This window comes from Trichomycterus rosablanca, chromosome 10, assembly GCF_030014385.1.
Source record: "Trichomycterus rosablanca isolate fTriRos1 chromosome 10, fTriRos1.hap1, whole genome shotgun sequence".
Taxonomy (NCBI): Eukaryota; Metazoa; Chordata; class Actinopteri; order Siluriformes; family Trichomycteridae; genus Trichomycterus; species Trichomycterus rosablanca.
Genome location: NC_085997.1, coordinates 39,680,959 through 39,694,643, shown reverse-complemented (window position 1 = coordinate 39,694,643; position 13,685 = coordinate 39,680,959). Strand labels below are relative to the sequence as shown.

The following is a 13,685-nucleotide window of genomic DNA, read 5'->3' as shown; positions in this document are numbered from 1 at the left end:
AGCCAGTACATGTCCAGGCCCGTCTGAAGTTTGCCAGAGAGCATATGGATGATCCAGAAGAGGATTGGGAGAATATCATGTGGTCAGATGAAACCAAAATGGAACTTTTTGGTAAAAACTCAACTCGTCGTGTTTGGAGGAAGAAGAAGAACCCAAGAACACCATACCTACTGTGAAGCATGGGGGTGGAAACATCATGCTTTGGGGCTGTTTTTCTGCAAAGGGGACAGGACGACTGATCCGTGTTAAGGGAAGAATGAACGGGGCCATGTATCGTGAGATTTTAAGCCAAAACCTCCTTCCATCAGTGAGAGCATTGAAGATGGAACGTGGCTGGGTCTTCCAGCATCACAATGATCCCAAACACACCGCTCGGGCAACGAAGGAGTGGCTCCGTAAAAAGCATTTCAAGGTCCTGGAGTGGCCTAGCCAGTCTCCAGACCTCAACCCCATAGAAAATTTGTGGAGTCCGTGTTGCCCAGCGACAGCCCCAAAACATCACTGCTCTAGAGGAGATCTGCATGGAGGAATGGGCCAAAATAGCAGCTACAGTGTGTGCAAACCTGGTGAAGACTTACAGGAAACGTTTCACCTCCGTCATTGCCAACAAAGGTTATGTTACAAAGTATTGAGCTGAACTTTTGTTATTGACCAAATACTTATTTTCCACCATAATTTACAAATAAATTCTTTAAAAATCCTACAATGTGATTTCCTGGATTTTTTTTTTTTCTCATTTTGTCTCTCATAGTTGAAGTGTAGCTATGATGAAAATTACACACCTCTCTCATCTTTCTAAGTAGGAGAACCTGCACAATCAGTGGCTGACTAAATACTTTTTGGCCCCACTGTATGTGTGTGTGTGTGTATGTGTGTGAGAGTTTGATAAATTAGGTGATTTTGCATAACAACAAGAACATGGAGGCCGGCAGTCGAGGGTCAAGGTTGCTGTGCATGCAGTTTTCATCGAGAATAACAGGAGTTATTTATGGTATAGAATCAGCTGAATTAATCATGTATAGACATTTCTTCCTTTGATCCTATGGCTAAGTGGGTAGCACTGTCGCCTCACAGCAAGAAGGTCCTGGGTTCGATTCCCAGGTGTGGGGGTCCGGGTCCTTTCTGTGTGGAGTTTGCATGTTCTCCCCGTGTCTGCATGGGTTTCCTCCGGGTGCTCCAGTTTCCTCCCACAGTCCAAAGACGTGCAAGTGAGGTGAATTGAGGATATTAAATTGTCCGTGACTGTGTTCGATATTAAACTTGTGAACTGATGAATCTTGTGTAAGCAATAACGACCCGTCCTGTCATGAATGTAACCAAAGTGTAAAACATGACGTTATAATCCTAATAAACAAACAAAAAACTTTGATCCTACAGGAGATTTTGACATTCCCTCGTCCAGAGAGGACGTCGACCGGGACAGTTCCTGGAACCAGTGGCTCCGATCCGAAATCCCAGAGCTCTTCCTGCAGGCCATGGTTGTGTTCACTGTAAGCAGCCTGGTGAACCGCATCTATACATTATATACATTATACACAGTACAGCGGTTTAATTACACCGTCCTGTGTTCCAGAAACACCCCGAGTTCAGCGGTCTGGCCGGACTCCGTCACTTCCTGCAGTTCGTCCCTCAGACGAGTGAAATTCTGGACTTCTTCAGCCCCGTGGCCACTAAGATCATCCAGCTGTTGAAAGGGGAGCCGTGCCTGCCGACCAGAGTGAACCGGGGTAGGTCTGCCCTCACCACCACGCCCTCCTAAACAAAACGAACTATGTGAGTGGGGTCTAAACGCTGTGTAAGGACCCTGATTGACAGATAGAGGCACCTGTGCAGAGTGCATGGGTAAAAAGGGTTCCGCTAAGGGCTGCGTGCGGGTCTGAGGAGGCGTGAGCAGCAATATACCCTCCTCACCTACAATCAGGGATCCACCAGCAGGGGGAGACAAACTGACCACCATAAATTAGGGAGAAAATGCAGAAATAAAATATAAATAAAAGGTCGTGGAGAACAATAATAATATTTAAATTAAAACATTTTAACAGGCACAAACACGAAATGAACTTGTACATGAGCGCCCCCTGGTGGAGGCTATAAGTTACATCTTGTAAACCACAATGGGACCAGATTGTCACTATTTTTATGCGTTAAGTTTATGTAGTTTTGTGTTGACTGGGTCCTAAAATTGTGGCTCGCTTAAAAGTAGTTTTAAAAACCCTCATCTAGGAGACCCTGATGGTTCTTCTTTGAGTAACTGAATCTATAAATTCTTGAACCCTGTGATCTCTCCTCACTGTCTCTAGGTTTTTGTATAACCGCCTGAACAGCTAAAACTCTTTATAAACGTTTGACTCCTGTGCTGGATTTTGTACCTGTTCCTGCAGAGGGCGTGGTGGAGTTCAAGCTGCCCTCCCAGGTGGCCGTGTGCCCGGACCCTCTGGTCCAGGACGTGATCGGAGAGGAGGAGCTGCGTCAGCACCTGAACCTGTCCTACCTGCACCCGGCGCTGCAGTCGGCCCCCTCGTCCCTGCTCGCCGCCCTGGGCGTCCAGCGGCTGAAGGCTCCCAGCATCCTCACCGTCGTCTGCGCCATGGCCCGGAGTCTGGTACAGCAGGGTGACGTTCACTCAGGTACGCCGGCACACGGGACAAAAAACTGTAACTGCATCGTGTAAGGAAGTTCAGTAGGTAGAACTGTGGGCTAACAATCTGAAGTATGTGGGTTTGAATCCTGGCTCTGCCATGCAGTCTCTTTTGGGCCCTTAACCAAGGCCCCTAATCCTCTCCAAGGAAGCTGAGATATGCAGAAAAAACATTTTATTTTACTGCACACATGTAGACGCATAAATGAGAAATAGAGCCGTTTTATGTGATTATTATTATTAATAATATTATTTTATAACATTATTGTTATTGTTGTTGTTATAATATTACACTATTAATAGTAGTACACATTATTATTATTATTATTAATAATAATTATTATCTATATTATTGTTATTATTATTTGTTATTATTATTATCTATATTATTGTTATTATTATTTATTATTATTATCATTTTTGTTATATTTATATTATTATTATCATTAGTTTTATTTATATTATTATTACCATTATTATTATAATTATTTATATTTTATTATATATATTTTATTATATGTATATAATATAATATATGATAATTATAATAATAATACTGATAATAAGAAAGTAAAAACATTATTAATAATAATAATTATAACTTTATTATCAGTATTATTATTATGGTTGATTATTATTATTATTATCATTATTATTATTATTATTGTTTTTACTTTATTATTATCAGTATTATTATCTTTATTATCATTAACTATTAATATTATTGTATTATTGTTATCATTATTATTATTAATATTGTTATTATTATTACTATTATTATTATTATATTTATTAATATTATTATTTATATTATTATTTGTATTATTAATATTAATATTATTTATATTATTATCATTATTTTTATTATTAATATTATTATTATATTACATTATATTATAATTACGCATTGTTATTATTATTGTTATTATCATTATTATATTTACTCATCGTTATATATTATATAACATGATATTCTGCAGTTTTATCAGTGTTGAACGTATTCACACTCGCGCCTCCTCAGCTCTTTATTCAGGGTCGTTATGATCAGTGATGACTGGAGCAGTAAAGGACTGACCTGTAACCTTGATTTGACCTTGATTTGACCTTGATTTGACCTTGATTTGACTATTATTTTGGTGCCCCAGATGCCAGTCTGAAGAAGCTGGCCCGGCTGCTGGCGTGTAATTTCCGTGCTCTGGAGTCGGAATTCGGCGAGGTGGATAACCTGCTCCAGTCTCTCCGAGAGGTTCCCATGATTCCTCTGGCAGACCAGCGTGTGGTCGCTCTCAGCACGGAGGGGGTTTTCTTTCCTCTGGGCGACAGCTCTGACAAAGGTACAGACGAAATATCTTCATTCATCCTTCTGTTTTCATTAGTCATATCCAGATCCCAGACGGTATTGCCCCTGTACTGCTGCAGACCTCCACTCCTGACCGAGGAGGGTCGTGACTAACACACGCCCCCCTCCCACACGTGTGCAGTACTCCATTGTCCCCCGTCTCTGTGCAGCACCATCCATCAGCCAGCAGAGGGCGTAACTGCAGCACTTATAATGGATTGTTCTTTCCGTGTCTGGTGTCTCTGCCGTTGCAGGTCTGGGCCCCCTGTACCGGGACCTGAGCATCGTGGAGCCGCGCCTGCTGACATGTCTGGACGAGCTGGGGAACTCTCAGGTGCGCGAGCTGCTCCGCCGGCTGCAGGTTCACGAGCTGGAGCCCGAGCACGTCCTGCAGCAGCACATCTACCCCATCCTGAGGAACGCCGCCTGGAAGGTCAGAACACGCCCTCCACTCGCCTTATTTATTTGCCACACCGGCAAAAATATGTGACGTCCTGTTCCAAAACTATAGGCTTTGTTTAAATCCACAAGTCCTTGGAGTACGTCTGTGTGTGTGGGAATTTGTGCTCATTTGGTAAAAAGGGTGACAGCATTTGTACGGCTGGGCGCTGATTGATCTGTCGACGTTCCAGTTCATCCCAGAGCTGTTGAGTGGGGCTGAGATCAGGGCTCTGTGCAGGACACTGGAGCTTCTTTTAACCAGTGCACAGGGGCACAATCATGCTGGAACAGGAAAGGACCTTCCCTAAACTGCTGCTGCACAGACAGAAGCATCTCATTTCTTTTATGTGATTGCAACAGTTGTGGCTGAATTTGAAATGGTGTCCCAATACTTTGGTCCATAAATATTTATATATAGTTTGAATCTCAGCGGTGCTATCAGCCAGTCGGGCGTCTACACAGACATGATGCACCTGTCAGTGCGCTCTCAGTGCGGGGCCCGAGCCCGGATACAATAAGCAGGGTCGCGTGAGGAAGGGTGTCCGGTGTAAATCTGTGCCAAGTCTGGTGACCTGCTACGGGACGCCCAAATACGGGAGCGTTTAATATTAATGAAATCTAAATACTGTATTGTGTGGGGGTGTGGTGGGTAGCGCTGTCGCCTCATAGCAAGAAGGGTGTAGGTTCCGTCCCCCAGGGTCCCTTCTGTGTAGAGTTTGCATGTTCTGTGTCTCCGGGAGCTCCGGTTTCCTCCCACAGTACAAACACATGCAGTGGGGTTAATTGGAGACACTGGAAATTGCACCGTGATGGACTGGTGACCTGTCCGGGGTGTTTCCTGTGTTTTGCCCAATGAATCAGACCCACTGTGACCCTGACCAGGGTAAAGCACTGGTTAAACAGACATTGAGTGAATGAATGGTGTATTTCGTGGTAACTCAGGCTTGATGAGTATCAAAAATCAGTAGGGGGGCAAATACTTTTAGATATTGCAGCGGAATATGAGTCCATAAAGGAACCAGTAGGTTCAGAACCGTCGTGCCAACGTTTGCTGCACCTCGGAGGGGTCCGATTCTCCCGATTTACCGTCGCCAATTAGTCTTCTACTGCTGGGGATCCCGATGGCGTATGGAGAGGGTATATTTGCCTGCTCCACACCCTCTTTGACCCCTTGAATCCTTCTTTTTTGCCTGTGCCTCAGTGTTTGAAGACCCCGCCCACTTAGTCACCCACTTCCAATTTCATTTAATCTGATTATTATTATTATTAAGACTATTTTATTACATTTATTATTATTATTATTGGTAGTATTATTATTTTATCACATTATTATTATTGTTGTTATAATATTACACTTTATTAATAGTAGTACACATTATTATTAATATTATCTTATTATTATTATTATATTGTTATTATTATAATTATATTATTATTGTTATTAATTATTATTATTAATTGTTATTATTTTATTAATATTATTATTATTTATATTATTATTGTTATTTATTTTATTATTATTAGCATTATTATTTATATTATTATTATTATTTATATTATTATAATTGAACCCTTCTTTTTTTGCCTGTGCCTCAGTGGATTTGCACACTTCTGCACAGGCGCCTTGGTCTGCTAACCAGGGTCCTTGTACAGTGTTTGAAGACCCCGCCCACTTAGTCACCCACTTTCAATTTCGTCTGCTGCAGGCGCTCCCAATCCTGCCCGCTAGATGGCGCCCAGCCGACCGGTAGCAGAGCTGAGATTCGAACCTGCGCCCTAACGAACCTTTTCTTCCCTCCGCAGGACAAGCCGACGGACGTGGTGGTCAGCTACGTGGTGTTTATGAAGGAGCACTCTCAGGAGCACGACTGCATGGTTCTGAGGGCGTCCATCCCTGCTCTCACCAACAAGGGCTTCCTCTGCCCCACCCAGAGCAAAGTGCACTTCTCCAAAGCGTACGGGAACATGGACCTGCCCGTCCAGCTCCCTGGTACCCGTCTCTATATACGTACAAACCCGTCTGTGATTTCATAAACATAGAAATAAATGATTATGATGATTTTCCCGCTCAGGTGTGGACTGGGTCCTGCTGGACTCGTGTTACCTGCATGCCAGCAGCGACGTTTCAGGATGGAGGGATTTCTTCAGCCAGCTCGGAGTGAAGGATCTTCTGATCTTCAGGAAGGAGCGGCGTACCTATAAAGCTTCAGAGCTGGTAATGTGACGTGCTCTAGGTGTGAACTTTGCATGCGCTGATGCGCTGGTGCTCTGAGCTATCAGTAACGACGTGTCCATGCAGCAATGCGGTACCGATCTAGTCATATCCCTCCCCACTGCGACTGCAGACCCACACCTTGAGTAACACGTGCAGTCACCAACCGCTTCTTTTCACCTACCAGAGACAAGGTCTCAACGGGAGCAGCATGGCGCACGGAGAGTCACACACTGCTGTAACTGTCTTTCGTGCAGGTGCCTCGACCAACCAGCAGCTCCCCTACCTCAGACACAGCCAATGGTGTCTGTCTGGCTGCCCGGCCGGTCGATAACACATCTTAAACGTGAACTTATTTGGAGAGCCTGAGTCCTCAGCATTGGTGGACCGTAGTGCTTATATTCGGCTTATATTTATTTATTGGATATAAGAGCAGCCGTAACTACATGTGTGACCCCACAGCGGGCGGAACTCGTCATAAAGTAAGCCATAACAAAGCCCCGCCCATTTAGAGGGAAGCCTACATTTGATTGGTCAATTTTACTGTCATTTAAAATCAATCCCTCATAGAATTCCTGTCGCTCGGCCCTCTGAGATTTAGAGCTGGACCGACGTTCTTTCTAGCAACAGCAGGGGGGCGACAAAGAGGCGTCTTTAATTTAACCCTTTACATTCCGACACACACTGAACAGGCAGGTATGAAGGGTTTATTTGCTCAGATTTGTGTTTGTTTAAATGTTGGTTGTCAAATTATGAGCAATTAATTTTAGAATATCTTAGGCACCTCATAGTATAGTGTGTCGTTGTGTTCGATCTCCCTGTCTCTTATTTCTCGGACATACACCGATCAGCCATAACATTAAAACCACCTCCTTGTTTCTACACTCACTGTCCATGTTATCAGCTCCACTTACCATATAGAAGCACTTTGTGGTTCTACAATTACTGACTGTAGTCCATCTGTTTCTCTACATGCTTTGTTACCCCCTTTCATGCTGTTCTTCAATGGTCAGGACCCCCACAGGACCCCCACAGAGCAGGTATTATTTAGGTGGTGGATGATTCTCAGCACTGCAGTGACACTGACATGGTGCTGGTGTGTTAGTGTGTGTTGTGCTGGTATGAGTGGATCAGACACAGCAGCGCTGCTGCAGTTTTTGAACACCGTGTCCACTCACTGTCCACTCTATTAGACGCTCCTACCTAGTCGGTCCACCTTGTAGATGTAAAGTCAGAGACGATCGCTCATCTATTGCTGCTGTTTGAGTCGCTCATCTTCTAGACCTTCATCAGTGCTCACAGGACGCTGCCCACGGGGTGCTGTCGGCTGGATGTTTTTGGTTGGTGGATTATTCTCAGTCCAGCAGTGACAGTAAGGTGATCCACTCATACCAGCACAACACACACTAACACACCACCACCATGTCAGTGTCACTGCAGTGCTGAGAATCATCCACCACCTAAATAATACCTGCTCTGTGGTGGTCCTGACCATTGAAGAACAGCATGAAAGGGGGTAACAAAGCATGTAGAGAAACAGATGGACTACAGTCAGTAATTGTAGAACTACAAAGTGCTTCTATATGGTAAGTGGAGCTGATAACATGGACAGTGAGTGTAGAAACAAGGAGGTGGTTTTAAAGTTATGACTGATCAGTGTATATATATATATATATATAATAGGAACATAAATAATATAAGGATTAAGACTAAAATATGCAGTTTAAATCAGTGTGGTGTTATTTGATGCGTCTCTTTATTTCCTGGACGTTTTGGTCCTCCAGGCCTCCAGTGCGTGGGCTGTAGAGGGAGCGCTGTGGCCTAAACCTGCGGACGGCGTGTACACGATTGAGGATCAGCACTGTGAGGAGCTGTGCTCACTGATCACCGCAGATCAGCTTCCTGCTCCAGTGAAACTTCAGCAGCGACACGCCCTGATCGACCTCCTGCAGAACAACTGGGACTCTGGGTATTTCCTACACACCTTCACCCTCCCTCAGACACAGCCAGTCACGTCTGTGCAGGGCGCCCGGCTGGACGGTAGCGGCTGGACGATAGCGTTATAGAGAGCTGCACCACCTGAGCACCTGGTGTGCTTATTTCTGGCTTTATCTCACAATCTAGTCATATCCAGTTCCCCCAATCTGACACGCCCCCTCTGACACATGTTCAATTTGCACACACACCAAAAAATGGAAGTTTTACCCTGGTCAGGGTTGCAGTGGGTCCAATTCATTGGCCGAAAGCAGGAAGCACCTCAAACAGGTCGCCAGTTCATAACAGGTCACACACTAGTAGCTCCAATTATCCTGACTGCATGTCTTTGGACCCACACAGACACAGGGAGAACATGCAAAACTCTACACAGAAGGAACCCAGATCGCTCCACCTGGGAATCGAACCCAGGTCCTTTTTGATGTACCACACTACACAACAGCTATACATTCCGTTGTCGGTTGGCACGTGCCATTGCACCCCGCCCTGTTTACCCATAATGCTGACGTGTGTACGTAACAGACACCCACTTGTGTCCCGTTACAGAGAGAAGTACGCCCAGTACGTCAGCGCTCGGGTCCTGGACGGCCAGGGACGCCCACTGAGAGACGCCAAGTCTTCGTTCTTCCACCAGCTCACCCAGTCCGCGTGGGTGCCCGCCTACAAGCCCGCGCAGGACGGGCGGCACGCTGTGAGCTACCTGTGCCCCAACAAGGTGTATTCAGCTTCCGAGGAGGTGCACGGCCTGCTGGGATCTCACGTCCACTACATCGACGTGCCGTCCAGCGAATTCTCCAGAGCTGTAGGTGAGCAAGCGTCCAGACATCCAGCGGCATGAGATACTTCAGTGTTTACAACCCAGAATCAGAAAAAGTTGGGACGGTAAAGCATTTACCGCTCTGTACCGTCTCCGTTCCTTCTCACCACACTTAAAAGACGTTTGGGCACCGAGGACGCCGAGCGATGACGTGTTTCCGTTATTTTGTCCCGTTCTTCCTGCAGACACGTCTTAATGTGTGGAACAGTTCAGGGTTCAAGATTCTCCTCACGTCCTCTATCGGGGACAGAGCAGGACTGCAGGCAGGACGCTCCAGCACCCGTACCCTCTACTTTCACAGACTCCTTGAATGGTTTAATTATATTCTGCACTGTAGAGGGAGAACATGCAAATCCCTTCTGATCTTTCTGTGAGGAATGTCGTTTTTAATAATTTGAATCATTTTCTCACACATTTGTGGACAAACTGGATCCTCTGATCATCTTTGCTCCTCAGAGACTCTGAAGCCTCTCCTGGATGCTGCTTTTGTACCAAATTATGATCACAATCACCTGTTCACATCATCATTTAGTTTTCTAAATCTCCCCCCGTCCCAACTTTTTCTGATTTGGGGTTGTAACATACAGACAGTGCTGTACTACTTTGAATCCATATTTAGGTCCCGGTGCGGCCATATAGGTGTCCGAATCAGGAGTGAAACAGAACCTATACAAACTCCGATTCCGATTGTGAACCCGCTCTGATCAAGCAGAGTTGGATCACCATACGTCCCCTCTGACACGAGTCCATTCTGTACCAAGGGCAACTAGTAGCCTAGTGGTTATGGTACTGGACTAGTAATCAGAAGGTCACTGGTTCAAGCACTGAGCAAGGCCCTTAACCCTCAATTGCTCAGACTGTACACTGTCACAGTACTGTAAGTCGCTTTGGCGAAAGGCGTCTGCTAAATGTAAATGTACCGCTTCTTATCACCTGTCAGTGTTGGGTTCCCATCACGTACAGGGAGCTACACTAAGCTCCACGTCACTCTCCTGTGAATGAGCAGCAGAATGAGACCCCGTCCACCGCTTTGTCCTGGTCAGGGCTGCGGTGGCTCCATGTGACTCTCCACCCCCTGCCCCACTCATGCAGGTGCCCGGAGCAGTCCCGGAGATCACATGTCACCCTCTGGTGTTGCCACCGGCCGGCTGGGTGCAATCTAGCGGGCATAATCGGCAGTGCCTGCAGCAGACACGGTTCTGCTAGGGCGGGATGACGGGACTATGTGGGTGGGCTCTAAACACAGTGTAAGGACCCTGATTGGCAGATAGAGGCACCTGTGCAGAGTGCATGGGTGGAAAAGGGTTCCGCTAAGGCAGACCTGGGCATTGTACGGCCCACGGGCCACATCCGGCCCGCGAGACATCCCCAACCGGCCCGCATGAGGTCGGTGGCAATTAAAAATCTGATGTAAATAAGTGTACATCACACATGCAATATAACAGGACTGATTTTGACAGGACCGCTACGTCTTTAAATATCTGCAAGTTTCGATTTACGTGTGTGCGAGTGTATCAGCTTCACCGTAATGCGGTGGAGTTTTTAACAAGACATGAACTTCTGAAGTATTTATTTACTGAAGTCAGGTGTAATGCTGTTTAAGGATCAGAATTTAGGCTCTAAATTGCTGTTACACTACTAAACAGAGAAATACATGAACATGAACGATGCGGAGCGTCACACCTGAAGCTTCACTCACTAAACTGCAAAAGCAACAAGGACTTTTATAAAGTTTAACACATCCAGAACTGAAGCAGTCAGGACCAGCTTTGTGATTTTAATAAGAAAATCCAACAATAACAAAGGACTGAAAAATAAATGAGGTGATTAGACTCAAAACAAAATAGTGCAAAGTTTAAAAACCTGCACATTTTGTTCACATTTTTTTTTTTTTTTGCATTTGTTTATTTAACAGTAAAATTGCTGGCCCTTAACCCTCAATTGCTCAGACTGTATACTGTAACTTTATTGTAAGTCACTTTGGATAAAGGCGTCTGCTAAATGCTGAAAATGTAAATAAAGAGATAAAATTAATATTGAGCAGAATTTAGTTCACCTTATTGGTCCGGCCCTCTACACCAGTCCCAGTTGCTTATGTGGCCCCTTCGAAAATTTAATTGCCCACCCCTGCACTAAGGGCTGCACGCGGGTCGGAGGAGGCGTGAGCAGCAATATACCCTCCTCACCTACAATCAGGGATCCACCAGCAGGGGGAGACAAACTGAGTACGATAAATTGGGGGAGAAAATGCAGAAATAATAGAAACAATCATTAATCATTCATTTCTTTTAGGAATTAAATACCGAGTGCTGGTGGATGAGATGATCAGCTACCTGAAGCGCTGGTGCACCAAGGAGACGGACGGCGGCGAGGCCGAGGGCGCCGATTTCGTCACCACCGTGCAGCACATCCATAAAGTCTACAGCTACCTACAGGCCGAGTGCTCGTCCGGCCAGCTGAAGGAGCTGTTCCAGCACTCGCCCGCCGTCTTCATCGAGTACGACAGGTCAGCACAGGAGGACCCGGGCATGAGCACAATAAAGAGACTTGGTCTATTTTGCAGGGTGTCCGAATAATTATGGAATTTGAGGCGTTTCTGCCTAAATGTAGGAGAATAGACCAATCACACAGTAGGCTCTGTTTTACTTTCAATAACGCTTTATCCTGGTCAGGGTTGCTGTGGGTCTGGTTCTGAGGCAGGAATACACCGGACAGGGGCGCCAATCCATCGCAGGGCCTCGAGATTCGAACCGGGATCTCATAGGTGATGGGTGGACCAGTGCAACAGACCTTGATTATGTGCTAGTAGTTTTGGCAGAATGTGGCTGTCCATTCATTCACTGTCCTGGTCAGGGTCAAGGTGGGCAGGAAACACCCCAGACAGGTCACCAGTCCATCACAGGGTGTCACAGGGTGTCTAGTAGCTTGTATTGTGGGAGGAAACCGGAGCACCCGGACGAAACACACACACAGGGAGAACATGCAAAGTCCAAGCAGAAATGACCCCGAGACCCTTCTAGCCGTGACCTGACACCATGCTTGACCACGTGAATCAAAATAATAAATCATCCAGGGTCTTCCTGAAGGGTTCACAAACTTTTGCTCGTCTCCAGGAAGGACGACTGGTGTTCCGGACACTTCTACCACCTGAAGGACGTGTGCTGGAGCGACCCTACCGGCATGTTCGTCAGATACAAGGAGCTGATCCGCCGAGCCGACAGCGGCGTCCAGGAACCCAGAGTCCTGACTCCGTTCTACAACAGCCTGGACAACATGAAGGACATGTTCAGGGTGAGAACCTGCACCCACGTTCACCACCGTCAGAACCGGTTCACTTTCTGCTGTTTGTGTCCTAAATTCTGTCTGTTCTCGTCTTGCAGTCCCTGAACGTGGAGCCCACGCCACACATGAAGCGGTACGTGGATCTTCTGGAGCTCGTCTGTGAATCATCCAAGGTTTCCACCGCAGAGGTTCTTCAGGACGTCTCCGTCATATTCGCCAGACTGGGTAAACGGTTCACATGGTGCTGTTCAAGCTATTTTCCCCCATAAGGATGTTTGGGGAACCTGTTAATGCGTCCATGGTCCCGTGGAGCTGCAGATATTTTAGTCTCATGTAAAATAATGAGGTTGTTTTTGACACTTAAACACTGAAAATAACACAAATATAATATAAACACACTGAAATACAATTACTAACAGTTACACATCAATAAAAATACAATAAAAGCTGCACTTTAGTTTTACTTCTTTATTGTTTCCTGACGCTTCTTAATGCTGGAGATGCTCGATGTCGGAATACCGTATTCCCTTCAGCACCGGCGCATTCACATGAGAAGTGACAAAACCGCTTTTGTGCCGTTATTTCCTATGAAGTGTGACGGCGGTGCACAAAGCTTAGCGTGACTTACTGTAGTAAAACAGCGAGTGAGGAATGTGATTAGTGGAGGAACTTATGAGCAGTAATAATGAAGAGAAGTTTAGTGCTCCTGTCTCCTTCTTTTACTACATTAAACCACGTTAAGCTTTATTCTCAACCAGAAGCGTTTTAGACTCTGGGAGAAGCTGATTCTGATTCTCAGCATTTCTCAGAAGCTGGAGCTGTAACACAAGTTTAAAAGTGAAACAGGGAGGAGAATCCAGATAAACACAGATACACGTGGAGCTGTAACCCTGGATCTGCACCTTATTCCACACTGATGCAGATTCGGTTTAGATTTACACACTGATCAGGGTTTACCGCT

The 13,685-nt window shown here is 45.6% G+C and overlaps 1 protein-coding gene across 2 annotated transcripts in view; it reads left to right on the top strand.

Moving 5' to 3' along the window:
• Positions 1 to 13,685, top strand: part of wu:fj29h11 (uncharacterized) — a 50,652-nt gene that overhangs the window by 30,505 nt on the left and 6,462 nt on the right. For both annotated transcript variants that reach the window (XM_063003333.1, XM_063003334.1), the window contains exons 27-38: positions 1,378 to 1,490; positions 1,574 to 1,727; positions 2,382 to 2,627; positions 3,784 to 3,972; positions 4,232 to 4,410; positions 6,222 to 6,408; positions 6,491 to 6,633; positions 8,415 to 8,599; positions 9,172 to 9,431; positions 11,735 to 11,948; positions 12,556 to 12,733; positions 12,823 to 12,949. In XM_063003333.1, the coding sequence (XP_062859403.1) occupies positions 1,378 to 1,490; positions 1,574 to 1,727; positions 2,382 to 2,627; positions 3,784 to 3,972; positions 4,232 to 4,410; positions 6,222 to 6,408; positions 6,491 to 6,633; positions 8,415 to 8,599; positions 9,172 to 9,431; positions 11,735 to 11,948; positions 12,556 to 12,733; positions 12,823 to 12,949 (2,175 nt within the window). The remainder of the gene's footprint in view (positions 1 to 1,377; positions 1,491 to 1,573; positions 1,728 to 2,381; positions 2,628 to 3,783; positions 3,973 to 4,231; positions 4,411 to 6,221; positions 6,409 to 6,490; positions 6,634 to 8,414; positions 8,600 to 9,171; positions 9,432 to 11,734; positions 11,949 to 12,555; positions 12,734 to 12,822; positions 12,950 to 13,685) is intronic.